Below are 27,769 nucleotides of genomic sequence, written 5' to 3'. Positions count from 1 at the left end.
GGAACATATCATTTATGTTCTGTCAAAAAAGAAGAAAACACATCAAGATCTATCTGCTGGTGTTTAACAACTGTTAGATACATCACTAAAAGGTTCTGATGTCCAGGGATAATATTTGAAATTCTGGAAGCAAATTATGTTTGCCTTTAGCTCTGTGCAGGTTGTGAAATGGGATGCAAACTATGGTGTCCCTTAAATTTTGCCTGTTTGGTGCTCTATACATCATCCATCAACTTCATCTTAATGTCTGTTAGACCATACTTGCATAGGTTGAGCCATTTTTCAGTGAGGCAGAATTGTCTATGGCTAGATATATTTCCTGTTGCCAACACTCACCTGTTTCCAGTTAACCCTTTTGATACAAAACCGCCTGAAACCACCTCTGGCTCTGTAGTACAAATGTCTTATTTTCATAAGTTTTGAATTAAAATCTTCCACCAAACCTTAGTCACAATTTATGTTCCTAACACTAGCTTAATGAAAACTAAGTTATTTTATTAAATTCTTTGTTATATTTAAAATTAATTGAAAGAAACACAGAGTATCTCAAAATAAATACGGTAACAAAAGGGTTAAGGCATTAGATTGAAGAATTGTAACTTTCATACCTCTGTCCAATATCATTATTTATTACATCCCCATTTTCACAATGTTAACAATTATCTAACAATTATAAATATATGTTTATCAACAATATAAAATATTATTTTACTCTTGTGGGTATTGGTTTAAGCACCAGATATTCTTAATAATTAACTAATATCTAATTTTAATAGTAATCATATGTTATCATTTTCCTTTTTAACCTGCAAATTGTGACATCAGCAAGTACAACACATATTGCGACGTCTCCATCTGTTAAGACACCTGTTGTTACAACTACATCAACAAGTCTTGTCTCTGAATCCACTACACAGACAACAACATCAGGTAAATGGCAATCTGTAATTTTAACATCTCTTCTACTCTCATTTAGTTGTTCAGAACCAATGTGCCCAAGATAAACTACATTAAAACTAATTGAGGTTCTTCTCCCATTATTCCAAGTTCAAACACTGGTAAAACAATTATCATTCTTGTTCCTACCATTGGTAATAATATAAGCACAGCAATGCTTGCCACATTTCTAATGTCTTAAAAGACAGGTTTATGGTATATTGTATCTTAAGTACTATTTGTTGTCTATAAATAGCACGTAGGTCATTTGATAAAATACACATGTTGGTATATATATATATATATGTATGTATATGTATGTATACGTATGTATGTATATGTATGTATGTATATATGTATATGTATGTATGTATATATACATATATGTATTATACATATACATATATGTATTATATATATATATATATACATGTATGTGTATATGTATATATACATATATGTATTATATATATATATATATACATGTATGTGTATATGTATATATACATATATGTGTATATGTATATATATATATGATTTAATAACCTTATAAACTATATGTATTTTCTTTTCAGCACCTTGTGTGGTTAGAGAAGGTATGAATGATATAAATATCATTCCTGATTCCTTCATATCATCAACTCCTGACACACCAGACCATCCCGTAACTAATATCAGACCAGAATTGTCTGGTTGGAAGGTTCCAATACCAAAATCACCTTCTGAACCCAAACCAAGTGTTACCATAAAACTGACAGATAAACCTGAAGGAGTTGAACTACTTGAGGTTGCTTTCATGGGTTCTGTAGAAAAAGTAACAGTTCTTGTACAAATTCCTGGTTCTGATGAATTCCATAGGATAAATGGAGGTACTGCCATTTCTACACCACTCATACTGAGCACCTATCCAAAGGCGACAGCTGTAAAGGTTATTTTGGAATCTCCACGTCAGGTAGAAGGAAGTACACCAGAAGACTATGTTGTCTGGTTGCAGGTGAAGGCTTGCTTTAATATTTCAGAAGGTAAGAATGATTATATTGACAATTATGATACTAGTAATCACATGAGGAAGAATATTCTTTTGTAGGAGTTTTGGGGGTGGAGGTGACTGAAACACCCACAGAGCTGGCTGGTTCACTGTCTGATGAGACATTGGCTCCTGCATTCAGCGACAAAGTATAGCAACACCCTCGGCACATGTCGTTTTTCCCCCAAAATGATTTAATAGTGTTGCATATAGTAGAAGCATGGTCTAATGTTTCAAGCATTTGCTTCACAATGACCAGGTCCTAAGTTTGATCTTACAGTTTTGCATTGTGAGCAAGTGTCTGTCACTGTCACTTCAGATCAGCCTAAGCCTTGTGAATGAAATTGGGTGGAGAGAAACTATCAATATATTGAAGGCCATTGGATGGATTGTGTCTTCAATTCAAACACTCAGCCTTGTCATTCACTGTCATGTTGATTTTGCCTGAGGATTACAAGAAGGGTACACATGTTTGGGGAATTTCAACTGTGTTTTATGGTCTTCTACCACAACAGCTCCTTTATAGGATCCAGTTAGCTCAAGACAGCATCAGGAGGAACCATGTCCGGTTTCGGCCCTTACTCCTCTACCGTTTTGACGTGGCGGGGCCCCCTACTTTTGGAGGTGTCTTCAGCTCTGGTGTTGTGTGCATGTCTTCTTTCTTCTTTTTTCTTCTGTTCCCTGGCCTCTTCGATGTAGCGTCAACGAGTGTCAGTGGACGACTGACTTTCTTGTCAAATTTTTCCCTTTAAATGAGGATTACAAGAAGAGTACACATGTTTAGAGTAGTCAGTGAATTGCATGCTAATTCAATGAATAGGTTGAAAACAAATTCACTTTTGGTTACTATTATCATAGAACAAGAATATATAACAAACTCCATCATCATCATCATTATAATCATTTCCATACTGGTGTGGGTTGGATGGTTTCATAGGAACTGGCAAACCAGAAGACAGTGCCAAGCTCTATCCTGCTTTGGCATGGATTCTACAGTTGGACATCCTTCCTAATGCCAACAACTTTACTAAGTGTACTGGGTGCTTTAAATGTGGAACCAGCACAAGTGGGGTCACTCTGTATCTTGCAAAGCAAGACCCTCAACTGAAAGAGGGAGTCGTATTGAGGGAGGTGACTTTGTGCAAGTGATGAGAGGTTAGGGTACGATAGGGGGACAAAAAAATGTTTCTTTCCTTCTCTCATACCTCATTTAGTTTTAACTGTAACATCAATAAAAACACCATTAACTTATATTTTGCATCAGTGTGTCTTTCATTACTATCACTTTTGTTCAATTTTCATCCTTTGAATCCCAAGACAACTTATTGACATTATCCTGGTAAGAAGTTAAAACAATTCTGATAGATCTTTTCTAAAACATGTTGTGTATAAATTATCATTAATTATCATATATTTAGTTCTTTACTGCATAGAATATTTCTTTTACTTTTTAATGTTCACATTCATTAATGCTCAAAATTTCTATACTCATACCTAGGCCACTAGGCGGTGAGCTGGCAGAAGCTTTAGCATGCCGGGTGAAATATTTAGTGGTAGTTCGCCTGTCTTTACGTTCTGGGCTCAAATTCTGCCACGGTCGACTTTGCCTTCCATCCTTTCAGGGTCGATAAATTAAGTACCAGTTGTGTACTGGGGTTGATCTAATCGACTGGCCCCCTCCCCAAAAGTTTCAGGCCTTGTTCCTAGAGTAGAAAAGAGCATTATATTGTCACAAGTATATTCTTTCCATAACTGACGGTTAACTCTGTTATTTTTGTTTAGCTCTGTCAGAACACACATAATAAATAACATTATTATTTCTATCACTCTACCATAAAATTTCTCAAATGATTCTTGCATGTTGTTGCTCTAACATAAAATACGTTTATCAAGCAAAAGACTATATTCAACAAATGACACTTGTATCTCTGTTGCTGTATCATAAAATACAATTTATGAACTAACGTTTGTGTTTCTGTCATTCTGCTACTCATGCATACATACATACATACATACATACATACATGCATACATACATACATACATACATACATACATGCATACATGCATGCATGCATACATGCATGCATACATACATACATGCATACATGCATATATACATGCATACATGCATACATGCATACATGCATGCATGCATGCATACATGCATACATGCATGCATACATACATGCATACATGCATGCATACATGCATGCATACATACATGCATGCATGCATGCATGCATACATCATACATGCATACATACATACATACATCATACATTCATGCATGCATACATACATGCATACATACATACATACATATATGCCTACATACATATATATATATATATATATATACACACACATGTGCATATAAAGGTGCATGGCTTAATGGTTAGGGTGTTGCACTCATGATTGCGAGATTGTGTGTTCAATTCCCAGACCAGGCGTTGCATTGTGTGCTTGAGCAAAGCACTTCATTTCACATTGCTCTGTGATCATTTCGTCGTCTGACATGTGACACAGGGTGCACTTGGTGTACAGATAATGTCGATTTGATGGAGAGAGTGAGCTTAATGTCAACACAAACATTTAATCATTAGAAACAAATCATCTGTGTGGTTGTTCGTTTGGAAATTGCCAAACCCTCATGTATTGTCCAACGATGGGAGAGTCCATGATGTATATACATATACAAAAATACATATATATATATCACGTGATCACGTGATCGACCAGACCATCAGATGTTTCTACACATCGCTGGTCACAATGCGTTCGCATTGTTTTAGCCTTGGAATGACGCCACCCCGCTGGCTAAGCGAGCAGGCCAACAGAAGAAAGAGTGGTGAAGGTGTACAGCAGGGATCACCACCCCCTGCCAGAGCCTCGTGGAGCTTTTAGGTGTTTTCGCTCAATAAACACACACATCGCCCGGTCTGGGAATCGAAACCGCGATCCTACGACTGCGAGTCCGCTGCTCTAACCACTGGGCCATTGCGCCTCCACACACATATATATATACATACATATATATATAAGTACATACATGCAGGTATACTTACATACATACTTATATATTCATGTGTATGTATATATATATATTAGTATTTTGCTTAGGTGTAGTATGATTAATAACCTGGAGTAGAACTCAAGGCACACATAGTACAGAACACAATGTTATTTGAGTATGGAGTGGCGAGAATAGGTGGTGAGCTGGCGGAAACATTAGCACGCCGGGTGAAATTCTTAGCGGTATTTTGTCTGCCATTACGTTCTGAGTTCAAATTCTGCCGAGGTCGACTTTGCCTTTCATCCTTTTGGGGTTGATAAAATAAGTACCAGTTACACACTGGGATCGATGTAATCATCTTAATCCCTTAGTCTGTCCTTGTTTGTCCCCTCTATGTTTAGCCCCTTGTGGGCAATAAAGAAATAAGCAAAAAAGTGATGACACTAGAAAAAAAACCAAATGTTCCATAATGAACTTCATTAGCTGAAGCTGTTTCTGCTATAGGATGTGGTGAACTGTTTCTGGAGTCCCAGGGTAACGTCCTATAACTTCATCATAGCCTTGAATACGAAGTGCACCTATTTAGGAAAGTTACATTTTCAGAACCTACAGGTGTTATGAGTGAGAAAGCTAATACTGAATCCTATGGAAAGATCTGTCCAAATGTAGAAAAAATGTATGCAAATATGCACATGTGTTTATATGAGAATGAAATATAAGAAAAGAAAAATTATGCAGACATATAGTCATGCAGAGAGGGTGCACTTCATAGTCAAGGCTCTGATGAAGCTATGGGATTAACAGGCCACCACATCTTAGAACAGAAACAGCTGTAAGTTCATTACATCATCTCTGTCTTTTCTGGTGTCATTTTTTTGTTCCTATATGTACACACACACACACACACACACACACACACACACACACAATTAGTTGATATTTGTGATAATAAATTTAATTTTTATATTAATTACACAATGTTTTCCCTTTCTTTATGTAAATAGTGACGTCAGCAAGTACAACAACTATAGTGACCACTCCATCTGTTACAACACCCACTGCTACAACTCATCTTTTAGAAACAACTACATCAACAAGTCTTGTCCCTAAATCCACTACACAGAGAACAACAACAGGTATAAATGGGAATATACCATTTTAACATTTGTATTTAAATATCTCTTAATTTTAGCCTCAGTTAGTTGTTTGGAATGAACATGTTCAAAATGAACTACAATAAACTAAATGAGTTTCTTTTCCCAGCATCCTTTGTTCAACTATCAACGAAAGCTACTATTTTGTCTCTGCTGTAGGTAACAAAATAAAAGTACCGCACTAATTTTTATCACCTTATCAAGTAAAACCTTGTCTATATTAATCATTTGATTATACATTAGTCATTTGATTATACATTAGTCATTTGATACTTTATGTTAGCATACATCTATATAAAGAAAGATGATATATAAAAAACCAAAAAGTATACATCTATGTTAATTAAGACCATGTTAATTAATTAACCTTCAGCACGTTAAAACATTCCAGTAAATTCAGGTGGTAGAGGCTGGCTTGCGTATACATAATCAGTTAAAAATCAACCAAGGGCTTACATATATTTAGAATAGAAAGCAGAATGGCATAAATTTTATTTATGCATCATAATGTAATTAATTTCTACAGCTGTTTCTTGAGGAATAAGCATCATTGATTTTAAATTATGTAATTAAGATATTTAGTCAATATAAATTAATATAATTTATTAATGTAAATTCATAATTTGAATTTCATTTAATATATATCAGTTTAAAGTAAATTAATTTTAAGTAATGTCTATCCCAATATTTGATAGATCATAATCTAATTAATTTCTACAGCTGTTTCATTAGGAATAAACATCATTACATTTATAATTATGTAATTGAGATATATAGTTAATATAGATTGATATAATTTATTTATCTGAATTCATAATTTGAAATTTATTTAATATATCTTAATTTAAACTAAATAAAATTTAAGTAATGTTTATCCTAATGTTATATATGGATTTGTACAATTGATAACGTTACAATTTATATTGGTTTGTTTTCTTTCCAGTACCTTGTGTGGTCAGAGAAGGTATGAATGATATAAATATCATTCCTGATTCCTTCATATCATCAACTCCTGATACACCAGACCATCCTGTAACTAATATCAGACCAGACTCGTCTGGTTGGCAGGTTCCAGTACCAAAATCACCTTCTGAACCAAAACCAAGTGTTACTATAAAATTGACAGATAAACCTGAAGGAGTTGAACTACTTGAAGTTGACATGTGGGGTAGTGTCGGTAAGGTAACAATTCTTGTGCAAACACCTGGCTCTAATGAATTCCAGAAGACACTGGGAGGTACCAACATTACAGGACCCCTTATATTGAGTAATTATCCAAAAGCAACAGCTGTGAAGATTATTTTGGAATCTCAAGGAATTGTAGAAGGAGGTGTACCAGAAGACTATTTTGTCTGGTTGCAGGTGAAGGCTTGCTTTAATATTTCAGAAGGTAAGAATGATTATATTGACTGTTAATTATAGATATTGTATATGAAGTAATTAATAATTGATTGAAGCATGATGTAATGCTTTAGATGAATAAGATTGAAATATAAAACATATAATATTCAATATTTATTTTAAAGTGATCATTAGTGTGATATTTACACACATGAATTTATTATGGGTTTACTAAGTCTTGCTTGCACCTGTATATTAGATATTTTATTACAATTATTTTCAAATATGCTACAAAATGATTTTGATTTTTCCTGATGTATGTATCGTGAACATAATTTTAACCCCTGATGCTACTATTGGTAAAAGTTATGCCTACAATTATAGTGAAATTACCAATATTCCACAGTCACAAAGATACAGCTAATGAATTTATTATCAAAAATATAAAGTGGCAGAAAGGTTTATATGAAATGTTTTAATGCACAACTTGTTAGTCATAATTAATGACATGTTTGGGCTATGCTAGGGGCGTAACCAGCCCACTTATGCGTACCTTTTTCTTCTTTGGACACTAAACTCTGCTTGCGAAGACCTGTTGAGACAAGTGAAATTCAAATCAAAATCAAATTCGATGACTGGTATCCGTGCTAGTGGGGTGCAAAGAGCATCATCCGAGCGTGATCGTTGCCAGAGTGGCTAACTGGCTTCCGTGCCAGTGGCACATAAAAGGCACCATTCGAGTGTGATTGTTACCAGCATCACCTTAATGGCACCTGTGCCAGTGGCATGTGTAAAAAGATTCGAGCGAGGTTGTTGCCAGTACTGCCTGACTGGTCCCCGTGCCAGTGGCACGTAAAAGCACCCACTGCACTCTCGCAGTGGTTGGCATTAGGAATGGCATCCAGCTGTAGAAACTCTGCCAGATCAAGTTTGGAGCCTGGTGCAGCCATCTGGTTCAACAGCCCTCAGTCAAATTGTCCAACCCATGCTAGCATGGAAAGCGGATGTTAAACGACGATGATGATGATGATGATGTAAACATTGGGCAAACAAGAACAATTTATCAGTGTGTTTGAATAAAAATAAGCCATGATATTCTTCTGCACTCTGTTGCTCAGACATGCCATTGTCACCATTGTTATTGGAACTATACTGACACAGTGGTTGCATCACTGGACAAGTATAACCAAAGACATTGAAAAACAATGTTTTTTATGAAATATATAGCTAAACCTAGTGTTTTACCGGTTGTAAATATTAATTCCTATTCTTGTCTTCACTATTTGTAACTAGAAGTACAAGCCATTCATGTTTGGGGTATCGTTAGCCAGTACACACATTTTTCCTCTCCTTGTTTCTCTCCTTGTTTTTTCTGTGTCCCTTTCTGTAGAAGAGCATAGGCTCGAAACATAAAAGACTTTCTATTCCTGAGCGTTATACTAATACATCTGTTTGTTTTGTACACCACCTGTCTTCGTCTTTTGTTTTTTTCGTAAACTCTCCCCATCATAACTCACCCAGCTTATATGTTACTAGTCCTACTGTTGATAACAAGACACCCTCTTGATCTGATTTGATATATAATTCTGTCAGTAACAGAATTAGAGGTTAATAGAATTTTACTAAAAGGTGAATGTTTTTGTTTTTTCAGTTACTGGAACTGTTCCTCCTCCTACTAGTCCTGCAACAAAGGGTAAGTTTTGAACCTTCATAGGGCATTCCTGTTATGTGGAGGCACATGGCCTAGTGGTCAGAGTAGCGGACTCGCAGTCGAGTGATCGCGGGTTCGAATCTCAGAACAGGCGATGTGTGTGTTTATGAGTGAAACACCTAAGCCCCACGCGGCTCCGGCAGAAGGTAATGGCGAACTTCTGCTGACTCTTTCGCCACAACTTTCTCTCACTCTTTCCTCCTGCAATTAGCAGCTCACCTGTGACGGACTGGCATCCCATCCAGGTGGGGAACCTATACGCCAAGGAAACCGGGAAACCAGTCCTTATGAGCCAGGCATGGCTCGAGAAGGAACAAACAACATTCCTGTTATTACAAATATTTCGATAAATTAAGAGGTTTAAGATTGTCGCAAAGAGGTAGATAAGAGTCTAATTATTTCCAGTTGTACAAACCATGCCAAGTCTGGCGCAGCCTTCCAGCTTGCCAGCCTTGGTCAAACAATCCAACCCATGCCAGCATGGACAACAGACGTTAAATGATGATGATTTTGAAACCATTTAACTTTCTTAACACTGGCAATGACATACAGATAAACATGCATATTGATATTCATTTTAGCTCATACAGAATATATCTTTAATGTTCAGTAGGAAAAGGAAACAAAGCATTAAGCTTCATCTGGCAATGTTCAGCAACTGTTACTTACATCTCTTTTACTCTTTTACTTGTTTCAGTCATGTGACTGTGGCCATGCTGGAGCACCGCCTTTGGTCAAACAAATCGACCCCAAGAGTTATTCTTTGTAAGCCTAGTACTTATTCCATCGGTCTCTTTTGCCGAACTGCTAAGTTACGGGGACGTAAACACACCAGCATCAGTTGTCAAGCGATGTTGGGGGGACAAACACAGACACACAAACATATACACACACATACATATAAATATATACATATATATATATATATAATATATATATATATATACGACGGGCTTCTTTCAGTTTCCATCTACCAAATCCACTCACAAGGCTTTGGTCAGCCCGAGGCTATAGTAGAAGACACTTGCTCAAGGTGCCATGCAGTGGGACTGAACCCGGAACCATGTGGTTCGTAAGCAAGCTACTTGCCACATAGCCTCTCCTATTGATGTCCAGGCATGATATTTGAACCTTTGGAAGCAAATTATTTTTGCTTTTAGCTCTAAGCAGGTTGGCAAATGGAAATATGTCATGTTAACATCTCTTCTACTCTCATTTAGTTGTTAGGAACCAATGTGTCCAAGATGAACTACATTAAAACTAATTGAGCTTTCTCATTATCCATCATTCTAAATTCAAACACTGGTGAAACAATTATAATTTGTTTTTGATGACCATTGATAATAAAACAAGCATATATTTATGTATATTATGTTTGCATAATATAAGTATGTGTAATATATATGTGTTATATATACGTGTATATATATTTATATCGATATATATATATATATATACATACAATATGCTATATATATAATATATAATATATATAATTTGACTATCAATCTATCTATCTATCCATCCATCCATCCATCCATCCAGCCAGCCAGCCAGCATCCTAGCCATCCAGCCAGCCATCCATCCATTGTGGAGGCGCAATGGGCCAGTGGTTAGGGCAGTGGACTCGCAGTCATAGGTTCGCAGTTTTGATTCCCAGACTGGGCATTGTGAATGTTTATTGAGCAAAAACACCTAAAGCTCCACGAAGCTCTGGCAGGGGTTGGTGGAGAACCCTGCTGTACTCTTTCACCACAATTTTCTCTCACTCTTTCTTCCTGTTTCTGTTGTACCTGTATTTCAGAGGGCCAACCTTGTCACACTCTGTGTCATGCTGAATCTCCCCGAGAACCACGTTAAGTGTACACGTGTTTGTGGAGTGTTCAGCCACTTGCACATTAATTTCCTGAACAGGCTGTTCCATTGATTAGATCAACTGGAATCCTCGTCGTTGTAACTGACAATGCCACTACGATCTATCTATCTGTCTGTCTGTGTGTCTGTCTGTCTATATATATATATATATATATATATATATATGTATATATATATATATATATATATATATATGTATATATATATATATATATATATATATATTATATATATATATTACTATCTACCTATATAAGTGTATATATATATATCATAATATTAGGGAGTATATCCAAACTTATAGGGATATACTGAGTTGCCTAATAGTGGTTTTATCTCTAATTTAATTTATATATATATATATGTAACTTCATACTATTTGTGTATTGACAGTTTCAACATCAAGACCTACTGTCCCAACAACCACAACCATTGCACCAACATCTGTTGGTGAGACAACAGAAACGATGGCTCCAACGACCACTGTGATATCAAGAACAACTGCAACATCAACCACTTCAAGTGCATCAACACCTGCACCTTCTGGTGAAACAACGGCAACATTGGCTCCAACTGAAAGAAGTACTGCACCATCAACAGCAACACCATCAACCACGACTGGTGCACCAACAAAAATAACATCAGCTTCTACAGCGATAACAACTGCAACACCAATTACAACAGGTGCATCATCTGAAACAACTGGTATCGCAAGTACGGCTGCACCCTCAGCAAAGACAACAGCTGTTACTAGAAGTTCTACTGCAAGATCTTCAACAACTGTTGCACCATCAGCAACCACAACAGTTGCATCTACAGCTGTGCCATCAGGAACAACAACACCTGCACCATCAGCAACCACAACAGCTGCAACTACAGGAACCACAACAGCTGCACCATCAGCAACCACAACAGCTGCAACTACAGGAACCACAACAGCTGCACCATCAGCAACCACAACAGCTATGACAACTACTGGTGTACCATCAGGAACCACAACTGCTGCACCATCAGCAACAACAACAGCGGCTGCAACATCAAGAACAACAACTGCTGCAACATCAGCTACCACAACTGCTGCACCTTCAGCTACCACAACAGCTGCACCATCCGCTACCACAACTGCTGGCACAACAGCTGCACCATCAGGAACCACAACTGCTGCCACAACAGCTGCACCATCAGGAACCACAACTGCTGCACCATCAGCTACCACAACCGCTGGCACAACAGCTACACCATCAGGAACCACAACTGCTGCACCATCAGGAACCACAACTGCTGCCACAACAGCTGTACCATCAGGAACTACGACTGCTGCACCATCAGCTACCACAACTGCTGCCACAACAGTTGTACCATCAGCTACCACAACTGCTTCCTCAACAGCTGCAATAACAGGAACCACAACTGCTGCACCATTAGGAAGTACAACAGCTGCATCATCAGCAACTACACCAGCTGTAACTACAGCTGCAACAGCAGGAACTACAACTGCTGCACCATCTAGAACCACAACTGCTGCAACATCAACAATGACAACAACTGCAACTACAGCTGTACCATCAGGAACCACAACTGCTGCACCACCAGGAACTACGACAACTGCACATTCTGCAATGACAACAGCTGCAACTATATCTGCATCATCTGTAACTACAACAGCTACTACAACTGTATCTACAGCTGCTCCATCTGCAACTACAACAGCTGCACCACAGGAACCACAACTGTTGCACCATCAGCTACCACAACTGCCGGCACAACAGCTGCGCCATCAGGAACCACGACTGCTGCACCATCAGCTACCACAACTGCAGGAATAACAGCTGCACCATCAGGAACAACAACCGTTGCACCATCAGCTACCACAACAGCTGCAACATCAGGAACAACAACTGCTGCACCATCAGCTACTACAACTGCTTCCACAACAACTGCACCATCAGCTACCACAACAGCTGTACCATCAGGAACCACGACTGCTGCACCATCAGCTACCACAACTGCTTCCACAACAGCTGTACCATCAGGAACCACAACAGCTGCACCATCAGCTACCACAACTGCTGCGACAACAGCTGCACCATCAGGAACAACAACTGCTGCACTATCTGAAAGAACAACTGCTGGCACAGCACCTGCAACATCAGGAACCACAACCACTGCACCATCAGGAACAACAACTGCTGGCACGACAGCTGCACCATCAGCTACAACAACTGCTGCCACAACAGCTGCACCATCAGGAACAACTGCTGCACCATCAGCGACCACAACCGCTGCACCACCAGGAACAACAACTGCTGCACCATCAGCGACCACAACTGCTGCACCATCAGCTACCACAACTGCTGGCACAACAATTGCACCATCAGGAACAACAACTGCTGCACCATCAGCGACCACAACTGCTGCCACAACTGCTGCCACAACAGCTGCACCATCAGGAACCACAACTGCTGGCACAACAACTGCACCATCAGGAACAACAACAGCTGCAACATCAGGAACCACAACTGCTGCACCATCAGCGACCACAACTGCTGGCACAACAGCTGCACCATCAGGAACAACAACAGCTGCAACATCAGGAACCACAACTGCTGCACCATCAGCTACCACAACTGCTGGCACAACTGCACCATCAGGAACAACAACTGCTGCACCATCAGCCACCACAACCGCTGCCACAACAGCTGCACCATCAGGAACCACAACTGCTGCAACAACAGCTGCACCATCAGGAACCACAACTGCTGCACCATCAGCTACCACAACTGCTGGCACAACAACTGCACCATCAGGAACAACAACTGCTGCACCATCAGCCACCACAACCGCTGCCACAACAGCTGCACCATCAGGAACCACAACTGCTGCAACAACAGCTGCACCATCAGGAACCACAACTGTTGCACCATCAGCTACCACAACTGCTGGCACAACAACTGCACCATCAGGAACAACAACTGCTGCACCATCAGCGACCACAACTGCTGCCACAACAGCTGCACCATCAGGAACAACAACAGCTGCAACATCAGGAACCACAACTGCTGCACCATCAGCTACCACAACTGCTGGCACAACAACTGCACCATCAGGAACCACAAGCTGATCCATAGCACCTGGCACCACGGACACCAGCTACCACAGGGAACTGCACCAACCATCAGCGACCACAACTGCTGCCCAACAGCTGCACCATCAGAACCACAACTGCTGCACCATCAGCGACCACAACTGCTGCCACAACAGCTGCACCATCAGGAACAACTGCTGCAACAACAGCTGCACCATCAGGAACCACAACTGCTGGCACAACAACTGCAACACCATACAAGACCACAAAACTGCTGCACATCAGCTACCACAACTGCTGGCACAACACTGCACCATCAGGAACAACAACTGCTGCACCATCAGCGACCACAACTGCTGCCACAACAGCTGCACCATCAGGAACAACTGCTGCAACAACAGCTGCACCATCAGGAACCACAACTGCTGCACCATCAGCTACCACAACTGCTGGCACAACAACTGCACCATCAGGAACAACAACTGCTGCACCATCAGCGACCACAACTGCTGCCACAACAGCTGCACCATCAGGAACAACAACAGCTGCAACATCAGGAACCACAACTGCTGCACCATCAGCTACCACAACTGCTGGCACAACAACTGCACCATCAGGAACCACAACTGCTGCACCATCAGCGACCACAACTGCTGCCACAACAGCTGCACCATCAGGAACCACAACTGCTACACCATCAGCGACCACAACTGCTGCCACAACAGCTGCACCATCAGGAACAACAACAGCTGCACCATCAGGAACCACAACTGTTGCATCATCAGCTACCACAACTGCTGGCAACAACTGCACCATCAGGAACCACAACTGCTGCACCATCAGCTACCACAACTGCTGGCACAACAACTGCACCATCAGGAACAACAACTGCTGCATCATCAGCGACCACAACTGCTGCCACAACAGCTGCACCATCAGGAACAACAACTGCTGCAACAACAGCTGCACCATCAGGAACCACAACTGCTGCACCATCAGTTACCACAACTGCTGGCACAACAACTGCACCATCAGGAACAACAACTGCTGCACCATCAGCGACCACAACTACTGCCACAACAGCTGCACCATCAGGAACAACAACTGCTGGCACAACAGCTGCACCATCAGGAACCACAACTGCTGCACCATCAGCTACCACAACTGCTGGCACAACAGCTGCACCATCAGGAACAACAACTGCTGGCACAACAGCTGCACCATCAGGAACCACAACTGCTGCCACAACAGCTGCAACATCAGGAACCACAACAGCTGCACCATCAGGAACCACAACTGCTGCACCATCAGCTACCACAACTGCTGGCACAACAACTGCACCATCAGCGACCACAACTGCTGGCACAACAGCTGCACCATCAGGAACAACAACTGCTGCACCATCAGCTACCACAACTGCTGGCACAACAGCTGCACCATCAGGAACAACAACTGCTGCACTATCTGCAAGAACAACTGCTGGCACAGCACCTGCAACATCAGGAACCACAACAGCTGCAACATCAGCTACCACAACTGCTGTCACAACCGCTGCACCATCAGGAACAACAACCGCTGGCACAACAACTGCACCATCAGGAACAACTGCTGCACCATCAGGAACCACAACTGCTGCACCATCAGGAACCACAACTGCTGCCACAACAGCTGTACCATCAGGAACCCCAACCGCTGCACCGTCAGCTACCACAATAGCTGCACCAACAGGAACCACAACTGCTGCACCATCAGCTACCACAACTGCTGCCACAACAACTGCACCATCAGGAACAACAACTGCTGCACCATCAGCTACCACAACTGCTGTCACAACAGCTGCACCATCAGGAACAACAACTGCTGCACCATCAGCTACCACAACTGCTGCCACAACAGCTGCACCATCAGGAACAACAACTGCTGCACCATCAGGAACAACAACTGCTGCACCATCAGCTACCACAACTGCTGGTACAACAGCTGCACCATCAGGAACAACAACTGCTGCACCATCAGCTACCACAACCGCTGCCACAACAGCTGCACCATCAGGAACATAACTGCTGCACCATCAGCTACCACAACCGCTGCCACAACAGCTGCAGCATCAGGAACCACAACTGCTGCACCATCAGGTACCACAACTGCTGGCACAACAGCTGCACCATCAGGAACAACAACTGCTGCACCATCAGCTACCACAACTGCTTCCACAACAGCTGTACCATCAGGAACCACAACAGCTGCACCATCAGCTACCACAACCGCTGCCACAACAGCTGCAGCATCAGGAACCACAACTGCTGCACCATCAGGTACCACAACTGCTGGCACAACAGCTGCACCATCAGGAACAACAACTGCTGCACCGTCAGCTACCACAACAGCTGCACCATCAGGAACAACAACTGCTGCACCTTCAGCAACCACAACAGCTGCATCACCAGCTACAACTACTGCTACTACACCTTCAGCAACCACAACAGCTGTGTTTTCTGCAAGAACATCTGCTGCAACTGCTTTGACCTCAGCTACAACTGTTGTACCATCAGCAACAACAACATTAGTGAGCAGTACTTCTGCCTCAACAACTGTTACTCCTGTGGTTTCAACTCTGTCATCTTCGTCAGCAACACCAATAAGTACGACAACCGGCGTTCCCCCAGCATCATCAACAGCAGCACCATCCACAGCCTCACCTCCAACAACCACGACAACAAGTGGACCATCATCAACAACGGCGAATGCAACTGAGATTGCTTCCTCTCCTCCGACTGTCGAGACACCACAGCCAACAACACCAGGTATTTAGTCATAAGATCTTACACTTACAAACTCCTTTAATAGTTTATAGGGTTTAAATAACGTCAGGTAAATTAGAACAATATAATTAGCACTGGGTAATTGTTTTGCCCTAAGTTGCGAATATCCTAGGCCAACTATGTAACTGAAAGTTATCCCTTTGCTTAGCATTTTTTTTTTTTGCGAAATTTTGATGGTTATTCTTGACCTAATTTCACAGAAGTTCAAGATAAACACTGACTCTTAAAGAGGTTTAACATTTATTTTCATGTCAATTACTTTACAGTGACGGTTGGAACAGCATCGTCAACAAGTGAAAAGATATCAACTACAGGCCCAACAACATTATCAGGAAGCACAACGATCACTGGTAAGTGTCACATAGCTAATATATTTTACTGTCATATCAAATAATACCTATTTCTTTACTACCCACAAGGGGCTAAACACAGAGAGGACAAACAAGGACAGACAAAGGGATTAAGTTGATTACATCGATCCCAGTGCATAACTGGTACTTATTTAATCGACCCCGAAAGGATGAAAGGCAAAGTCGACCTCGGCGGAATTTGAACTTAGAATGTAACGACAGACAAAATACCTATTTCTTTACTACCCACAAGGGGCTAAACACAGAGAGGACAAACAAGGACAGACAACGGATTAAGTCGATTATATCGATCCCAGTGTGTAACTGGTACTTATTTAATCGACCCCAAAAGGATGAAAAGCAAAGTCAACCTCGGCGGAATTTGAACTCAGAACATAGTGGCAGACGAAATACCACTACGCATTTCACCCGGTGCGCTAATGTTTCTGCCTGCTCGCCGCCTTCTGTTATACTGTTATATCAAATAACAGTAAATGCTTAGTGTATTCTTCAGTGACTCACCATCAAACTTATGATCATAATGATCAAAAATTGTATGAACAACGATGAGAAATGTTGTATGCACGTCTAGCAAATGTTTGACACTTTAACACTCCTGCTATATTAGGCTAGCCTCAACTATTTAATATCATCATCATTTAATGTCTGCTTTCCGTGCTGGCATGGGTTGGACAGTTTGCCAGGAGCTGGAGAGCTGCCTGGACTCCAGTCATCTGTTTTGGCATGGTTTCTATGGCTGGATGCCTTTCCTAACACCAACCACTTTACAGAGTATTGGGTGCTCTTATGCAGCAACAGCATGGGTGCTTTTTACGTGGCATTGGTACCCATGAGCCTGCTAGATTAGGAACACCCACCTGAAGAGGGATGAAGGGGACATGCCTGTATGCAAAGACAACCACTTATTTACTTAGCTTGATGTGTCTTCTGAAGCACAGCAGACTGCCAGAAGTCTTGGTTCCCTGTCATCCCTTCTGTGAGGTCCAACATCTTTTCTAAATACCCTATCAAAATATAAAGGAGTTTATAGAATAAAATTCATAGAAAGTATAAATCAATTTAGAATTTAGAATGAAGAATGATGGCTATTTTCAGTAAGATGGAATGGTCCCTGGTCATTAAAGGTATGAACTTTAAATCCTTTAATTCATTTAATGCCGCCCTTCCTGAAATTGCTCTTGATTCTGTGATGCAAACTTCCTGATTTAAAATAATCTGAATTAAAACCGTTCATCAAAGATTTAGGTTACTGTATTTTCTGGCATACAAGTTTTCAGATGAAAATTTACAGCCAAAATTGGTACATCCAGGACAAATTTGGAGGATCAAAAATTCCATGTGAAATGCACAGAATTTGGAATGATAATGGCAATGTTTGAATGTTTACACTTGTTTACACTATATGAGAGGGTCCCCAACAGTGTGCTTCCATGAAATTTTGTTTTCTGCTAAAGAAAACAGCAGCCAAAACAGTTGTCATGATTCAAACAACTTACTTACAAGGCCACTACCATGAGCAAAACACAAGTTTATGAATGGTTTTCCCACTTCAGGAATGGTTACTTCTTGCTTGAGGACCAAACTTGTTCATGGTGACTGTCAACCTCCCAAAGGAATGAAAATCTGAAAATTCATGGACTGGTCTTGGAGGATAGTCATTGAATAATGTATGAACTTGTTGATATGACTGGTGTGTGTTGGAGCCCCTGCCAATGAATTTTTAGCAAGGAATTGCGAATGAAAAGAATTGTAGCAAAATTTGTGCCTCGCTTGCTCACTGAATATCAAAAGCAGTCACAACTGAATGTGTGTCGTAAATTTGCGAGCTGGCAGAAATGTTAGCATGCCGTGCGAAATGCTTAGCAATATTTCGTCTGCCATTACGTTCTGAGTTCAAATTCTGCCAAGGTTGACTTTGCCTTTCATCCTTCTGGGATTGATAAATTAAGTACCAGTTATGCACTGGGGTCAATGTAATCGACTTAATCCCTTTGTCTGTCCTTGTTTGTCCCCTCTATGTCTAGCCCCTTGTGGGCAATAAAGAAATAAGAATTTGCAGATGTGGAAGAGGTGAAGAAAAAACGATGGAGGCATTAAAAGGCATCACTTCACAAGAGTTCCAGCATTGCTTTGAGTAATGGAAAACACAGCTGGACCATTGCATTGCTTCAAATGGGGAATACTTTCAAGGCGAGAAAAGTGTAAACGTGTAAAACTAAGTGAATAAAATAATATTTCAGAATTCTGGTTTCTTTTGGTACCCTCTCATAACTTGTATGTTGGGAAATATTGTAATTTATATTCTAAACACTAGCTTCATAATGACAAAATTATTTTATTAAATTCTTGATCATTTTAACAATTAACTGTGACAAACACAGTATGTTTCAGCAGAAATGTGGCAATAAAAGCATTAACAGGGAGTATGGTATCCTATATTAACTCATGCAACTTCAGTTTTTTCTAGTTTATTTGAGGAGAAAATTATATTTATGCAATTCAGTTATATTGTCCACAGCCTCAATATGTGGACAATTGTTAAATTCAAAAGACAGCATGTTACTTAGGAAGACAAATGTGTTTTAATTTTCAGCTAAGACAACAAGTAAACCCACAACAATTTCTGGGACATCTCACATTTCAACATCAGCTTTGACAACTCAAGGTGTGACCAAATCTAGTACAATTACATCCAGTCCCTCCGTTTCTCAGAAAACATCACCTGAGACATCACCTCAGACGTCACCTGAGACATCACCCGAGACAACACCTGGAACAACTACTAGTCAAACATCTACAGCACCGTCATCCACAGAAACATCAGTAACTAGCAATGCTACAAAAGTCACAACAGCCACACCTAGCTCTACTGAAAGTACTGTTGTACCTTCAACAGGTAAGTTAAATAATCTGTAATTTACTCAGGAGCTCATTAACCCTTTCCTTACTATATTTATTTTGAGATACTCTTTGTTACTTTCAATTAATTTAAAATCTAACAAAGAATTTAGTAAAATAACTTAGTCAACATTAAGCTAGTGTTAGGAACATAAATTGTGACTAAGGCTTGGTGGAAGATTTTAATTCAGAACTTATGAAAACAAGACATTTGTACTACAGAGTCAGAGCCAGTTTCAGCTGGGTTGGTAACGAAAGGGTTAAGAAGTAATTGATGTAGCATATCAAAAATACAGAAATAGCTTGAGATTAGGGTACTGTCATGTTAAGGCATTGACAAGTATTAGCAAACAAAATTTGGGGCTTACACATTGATTATGGAACTTGATTAATATGAAGGATAATAATTTCATTGTGAATATAGTTGGAAATGGGTTTATTTTTTGGAAATTGATGATTAAGTGAGGAAATACAAAATACCACTAGTGGGATACGACTGAAACTAAAGGAACAAATGACCTGTATATTTACTTTCTATATGTCCTGTAGATTTGGATATGAATATGATGATCACTGTTGTTTTATCACTGGAGAACAACTACTTTGGATGTACGCCTTACTTCCCTGGACATGGATACATTGAAACTCCAACGTCTGGCAGCTGACTTGGCAGACACCCATAAAATTATTAACCATCTTACAAATAATAATTCTGAGCACCTTTTCAAACTCCATCTGTCTAACACCTGTGGACATATTTACAAAGTCAGAAAACAGCACAGCTCCCATGACTTTCGGAAACATTTTTTCACACTAAGAGTTGCTGAAGCATGAAGCAAACTGCCAGCATCAGTTGTTAGTTGTCGGAGCACTGCATCCTTCAAAACTTCCATGCTTCCTGAGATTCGCCAACACTACACCTGATCTTCTCCCCTCCATACACACACAAGCACGTATCTGACTCATACACTGTTTGCTTTCCAGACATTTGTACATTACTGCATATACTTTATACGCACTTTTGATAAGTTGTGGTGCACCTGAGCACTGTATACAATAATTTCATTATTATTATTAATATTATATGTTAATAATATACTTTCTTCATTAGAACAAGCAATTTTAGGATTGCCAGTGTTTTCACATCATTTTGTCTCATTGGCCAAAAACATCCACCAGACTTATGAATCTAACAAGGGCTGATGTTCACTGATTCATGCTGATATTTGCCAACTAACAATATATCATGATATACACAGTGAACAGCGAGAATGAGGACAATGTCGTACATATTCATTCTTTATTATGTTCCGGTAGATTCAAACATGAACATGTTAATTGCTGCTGTGTGTTATAAACCCAAAGTTTAAAAGGTTTTAATCGACTGAAAATACAGCAATATGCAATACAAACAAAGATTGTTAAGTTGTAAGCAAAACCAAACTTCAACGCAATAACATTTTTATGCAGCATGTTTCTACATTCTCGACTAACTAAAATCAATGCTGAACATGTCGTCTGCAAACAGAACAGAACTTCGCGCAGTCGCAGTGCAGGCATACAACAGCAATCGAGACAATCAAAATCACGTAATCAAATTTAAAATCACAACAATATTCTACATCACTGGAGGACAACTTCTCTTTTATGATGAATACGTGATCAAAATACACTTGATTCATTAGCACAAAGGATTCTAGGGCACTTGGTGTTTCAACATCATTGTGTCTCATCAGTCAAAAACACCTCCAAACTAATTGATCTAACAAGAGTTGATGTTCTTGTATATAACTTCAGCAAACGGTTGTTTGCTGATCTATGCTGATATCTGCCAACAAATGTATCTAAGTTTTGATCACCACACTACCTGTAGTATTATATAAGGATTGGAATTTATTATTGACTTGATACGAGATCAAATATCATTCATGTTATTACTTTCAGAGCAATATCCACAAATAAATATGTTAGTCTGTCTTACAAATCTTGAGCATTGACATGTCTTAAAATGTTATTTCCTTTCTTATTATCATTTACTCTTTACTTGTTTCAGTCATTGGACTGTGGCCATGCTGGGGCACTGCCTCGAAGGTTTATAGTCAAACAAATCTACTCCACTACTTATTTCTAAGTCTGGTATTCTATCATTTTCTCTTGTTGGGCTGCTAAGTTACAGGGATATAAGCCAACCCTGGTTGTCAAGAGATGGGTGGGGAGGAACACAGAGACAAAGTCATATACAGACATACACAAAGACAGATATAGACACACATACACACACACACGACAGACTGTTGTACACTAAATTCATTCACAACTCATTTATTGGCCTGGGGTTATAGTAGAAGACACTTGTCCATGATGCTGTATAGTGGGACTAAATCCCAAATGATGTAGTGGCAAATCAACCCCCTTAACCACACAGCTATGCCTAATTATATTAATAGAATATTTTGGCTAAAAATATATCTCTAATTTACATTTGCCTCATCATTAATCACTTATTAATCCATGATGTTCTTATTCTGTTTGCAGAGGCTCCAAAAGACCAGTGCCAGCCATTTGCTGTAAATATCACACTAAAAGTTATGGGTTGTGAAGCTATCCATCCAGTTAAGGTTATGGAATGTCGTGGATCTTGTAACTCTTATGCTCGCACCAGGGAAGATGGTAACATACAGAGTGTATGTCGCTGCTGTGCTCCTGCTGAAGTTAGACAAGACTCTGTGATGGTGACGTGCGGTACGTATATTTGGGTTTATCGAATGAAAACAGCCTCCTCCTCCTCACCACCACCATCATCATCATCACCATCACCATCATCACTATCAACACCACCACCATCATCATCACCACCACCATTATCATCACCATTGTTTAACATCCACTTGTCTATGCTTGCTTGGGTCAGATGGAATCTGTTATTGCAGGCTTTCTACAGCAGGATGCTCTCCCTGTTACCAACCCTCCACTGTTTCCATGTGAGGTACTATTTCCTCACAGAAGACTAGAAACAAACACCATCACTAGTATGATAATGATGCTCCTTTACAATCATGTGATGTCAAGACAAGGGTACACACAAACACTCACATATATTGGGTGAGCCCATAAATAATGCCTTTTTTAATATTTCTTTTATCTTTCAAAATTAAGATAAACAGAGTTCTTTGTAATCTAAAATATACTCTCCTTCATTTTCTACAAAGTTCTTCCATCTATCTGGTAGACTTGCAAGGCCCCTCTTCCAAAATTCACTTGTTCGTGACAGAAAATATTCCTCCAGTACTGTTCTGACCTCGTCTACAGAATTCATATTTTTTCTGTCCAAATGATTTTGAAGACTGAAGTAAATTGTAATCAGATGAGGCAATGTCCAGTGAATATGGTGGGTGGGGCATCATTTCCCATTCAAACTGCTCCAGCCTTTGGAATATCATCCTCACTGTATGTGGCCATGTGATTAGACTTGGAAAATTTGTGAGGAACCCATTAACCTAATTTGCTGACTTTACTGATGCCATGCAGGTATTGATGAATGGTTGAATGACCAAATCCAAGTTTCTCTGTTAGTTCCTCAACACTTACGATGGGATTTTGACCAGGGTTTGCAGGATGTCTTTGTTGAGCTCTGCAGATCTTCCAAGATGAGGCTTGTTTTCTAGGCTGTAGTTCCTGGCTTGGAATTTCTGGAACCACTGTTGACACTGGCTTATGCTTATTGTCCGATCCCCATGTACTGCATTAATATTCCTTGCACTTTCCATTGTGTTGTTGCCTTCATTGAACTCATAAAGCAAAATATGCCGAATATGCTCCTTTGTCACTTCCATTATAGCTTTGAAAAAATAACTGTTAAAATTGAACTGCACTCTTCAGAACTTGCACTAAGAATAAGCATAAAGTAAAATTACTACCTGCTTTTATAGCAAGTTGATCCAGATAGTTTATCCTGTCCCCTGTCTGACTTTTAGTTCATGCGATTGAAAAAAAAAGATGCATTATTTATGGGATGACACAATACATGCATACATCCATATATATAAATTGAGGGGATAATTATAACCCTGGTTATTGCCTCATTACCACATCATGCAGGATAGACATATACAAAGAACTTTCTTCAGTTTCCATCTATCAAATTCACTTACAAAGTTTTAATTGGCCTGGGACCATAGTAGAGGACACTTGCCTGAGGTGTTGTGCAGTTGGATTGAACTTGGGATCACATGGTTGGGAAGCAAGTTTCTTAACCACATAGGCAAATAATATTTTTTGTTTCACTTTTCATATCACATTAGAAAAGGCATCAGCACTTAGTTTCCTCTTTTTAAGTAAGCAGATTAGACTTCAATTGAATATTAGCATAACTAAATTGAAGCACTGACAGATTCACACCTGAATCTGAAAGGACCTGAAAGCCATATACAATTTAATATACAATCCATTTATAAAAATAAATATTTAAAGTTTGTGCTAAGTGAGCAATGTATAGATCTATCCAGCATTTCAATTATTGATTTCAGTCAAAATTGGCTCAGGATATTAAATTGGAGAAGAAGGTATATGTTTTGTTACCCAATGGCCTTTCCAAAAGTATTAGCAGTGATTTTGAAATGAAATGATTCGAAGAATGAATCAAAACTGGATCATGTTTCTACCTGATTGGGAGCTTATCTCTATTCCAAATGTCTATCATTAATTATTGTAAAATCTACCAGAAACAGGAAGCAATTTTGTTACTGACTATTGAATTCTATGTTCCATGTAAATCAGTGGTTCTCAACCATTGTTTTACCTATGGATCCCATTGATTCTTTTTTTACTCTACTGGGCCTCCATAGCCATTTAATATATTTAAAAAATCTTATTATCATATTTTTATAATTAAATATTATTAGAAATTGTATAAAAAATAATTAATAATTTAAATATTTTGTGTTTTGTAGAAGTATAAGTAAATTTTAACAACAAAATCTTATATGGGACCCCAAGGGCCATATGAATCTCACTTAAGAACCACTGATGTAAATGAAAATGAAAATCTAATTTCGTGCAGTTAGAAACCCCTGGTTTTCTATCTGTTGCATAATCTGTGATAACACTGGGGAACACATTAAATAAAGGTTCTTTGGTGCCTTAGATTTTAGACCTGGTTCTAGCTTTATTCATTATCTATCATTTAATCATAAACAAACATATTCTTCTTGTATGAAGCTATTTCTTTACCAAAAGGCAACAATAATGATTTGCAGTTGTCGTTCTTGTGTCCAATCGGTTGCATGCCTTACATACTCACAAATCACCCAAGGTATCATACAGTGAAATTGAAACCAGAACCATGTGGTTGGGAAGCAAGCTTCTTAGCTCGATGCCATGTTTACCTTTTTCATTTTCTACAAATGTATTTATCTCGTTTTTGTTTTTTTCCTTTTTCAATAGCAAATGGCAAAACTCACCGACATAACTTCAGTCGCATTGTTTCCTGTGCTTGCAATGTTTGCACCGGAAGTGAACCTATGTAGAGGTCAACAACAACACAGCTGTACTAACGTGAACACAATATTGTCAGAAGAATCTATATTTTTAACGGAAAAATTATATTTGTAACATGTTGATTTAAGTAAATAATTAATAAATATTTGCATTCTCTTCATATTCTCCTATTGTTTGTTATTAAATCTTTCTAAGATGGTGAGCAGCTAGAATCGTTAGTGGGTTGGACAAAAATTTTAGCGGCATTTCTTGCAGTTTTCATTCTGAGTTCAAATGCCGTCGAGATAGACTTTACCTCTCATCCTTTCAGAGCCGATGTAATCAAGTACCTGCCTTCCTTAAAAGCTGGTCTTATGCCAAGATTTGAAACCGTTATTATATTTTCCCAACTTTATGACGGTTGTCTGTCCATGCCCGTTCAAGTAGAGGTAGCTATGTATTATATATTTCTTTACTACCCACAGGGGGCTAAACACAGAAGAGACAAACGCATTAAGTCGATTACATCGACCCCAGTGCGTAACTGGTATTTAATTTATCGACCCCGAAAGGATGAAAGGCAAAGCCGACCTCGGCAGAATTTGAACTCAGAACGTAACGGCAGGCGAAACACGGCCACGCATTTCGCCCGGCGTGCTAACGTTTCTGCCAGCTCGCCGCCTTGTATCTATGTATTATATGCTGAAATACTGACTGTAATGTTTGTAACGAAATGTTTAACACACAAAGCGCGACGGGCCATGATCGTGGCAGTCAGGCTCAGGTCGACAGGCCACGATCGTAGCCCAGATAGATGCATTTAATTTATGGGCGTTTGTTGGGGTCTAATGTCACTCAAACGCTGCGATACACTCCAGAATGCAAGAGGACTAATAGTTCAACTAATGACTTTTCAGATGATGTAAAACTTATCACCGTTATTTACTAAGAAGATATTTTAACAATTATTTTGTCTTTTATGTGTGCATGGTAGTCTCATTTTCATTAAATGTGCTCAGCAGTCAATGCTATGTAACTGCAAATCCCAGCGCTTTATGGTTTAAAAGTATATTTGTATGCATCGATGCCTGTTCTTCAGTCTGTTTTAGCCATCGTGGTCTGAAATTGAAGCATTAACAGATTTGAATGCTCTGGGACTGTTGTATCACCTATGTGCATATCCTGGGGTTAATTTTGTTCCAGTATTCGTATCATCTCTAGTTAGTAGGTTAATGATTTGGCGGAAGCTACCTTGCCCGGGTTATAATCTTTTAACAGTGTGGTATAAAGTCGGTTTATGCTATTATATAATATATGTTGGGCGTTCACTCAGGGAAATAATACGAGAAACGAACTTTAAAAATAACAACGAGACTTTATTTCTCCGTTAAATTGTACAGTGAACCAAATAAAACATCACGAATTCTGGTGGTTGTATAGTTCATTCATCGTTTGGACAATTCAGCTCGGATTTTCGTTGGTTATATATGCTCCATTATATTAATTTTGTATTGGTGAATGACGCAGGAAGATAACATCACTCGCCTTCATGAAAATCGCTCACCTCTCTGCTCATAGATGGTTTGATATACCTATTTATGGAAGGAAGGTAGACTCCAGCTCACATTCAGATGAGTTATTTGAGAATGTATTCTATCTGTCGTTCCATCGTGTATATAAGAAGCGTGTCTGTAACCTACATGTCCCTTGTAACGTCCCTTCTATGTAAACCTTTTTATAGATGAATAAAGAAATATATTTGAGAATGTATTACGTGCAATGTGATTGGATCTTCGAGCCATATCACGTGCAATACTCGACCAATTTTCAAAATTCACATGATAGGTAAGATGACCATAAAAAGCTGATCGGTTTCAATATCCCATAACAGAAATTGGTCTCGGTACAACCTCTTTACTGGTGATCAAGTATGTCAGAAGGAAATTCATCTCAATACTTCTTAAAAGTCTCAAGATAAACAAGAGCCACGTTTTATAAAACTCTTGAAGAGCAGTTTAAATTCCAAACTACAGTTACACATTTTTCTAATGTTAGAGT

General features: G+C 39.4%; 1 protein-coding gene across 1 annotated transcript in view; it reads left to right on the top strand.

Moving 5' to 3' along the window:
* Positions 1-25,892, top strand: part of LOC115215445 (mucin-2) — an 86,855-nt gene extending 60,963 nt beyond the window's left edge. The window contains exons 27-37 of the mRNA XM_036506031.1: positions 13,097-13,433; positions 13,566-14,167; positions 14,466-14,919; positions 14,957-15,487; positions 15,644-16,062; positions 16,245-16,280; positions 16,317-16,949; positions 17,234-17,317; positions 19,932-20,234; positions 22,772-22,978; positions 25,679-25,892. Of these exons, the coding sequence (XP_036361924.1) occupies positions 13,097-13,433; positions 13,566-14,167; positions 14,466-14,919; positions 14,957-15,487; positions 15,644-16,062; positions 16,245-16,280; positions 16,317-16,949; positions 17,234-17,317; positions 19,932-20,234; positions 22,772-22,978; positions 25,679-25,761 (3,689 nt within the window). The 3' untranslated portion in view covers positions 25,762-25,892. The remainder of the gene's footprint in view (positions 1-13,096; positions 13,434-13,565; positions 14,168-14,465; positions 14,920-14,956; positions 15,488-15,643; positions 16,063-16,244; positions 16,281-16,316; positions 16,950-17,233; positions 17,318-19,931; positions 20,235-22,771; positions 22,979-25,678) is intronic.
* The last annotated feature ends 1,877 nt before the right edge of the window (positions 25,893-27,769 follow it).

Source organism: Octopus sinensis, linkage group LG9 (assembly GCF_006345805.1).
Source record: "Octopus sinensis linkage group LG9, ASM634580v1, whole genome shotgun sequence".
NCBI lineage: Eukaryota > Metazoa > Mollusca > Cephalopoda > Octopoda > Octopodidae > Octopus > Octopus sinensis.
Note: the sequence above shows the minus strand (reverse complement) of the source record. Positions and strands in the feature narration are given on the sequence as shown.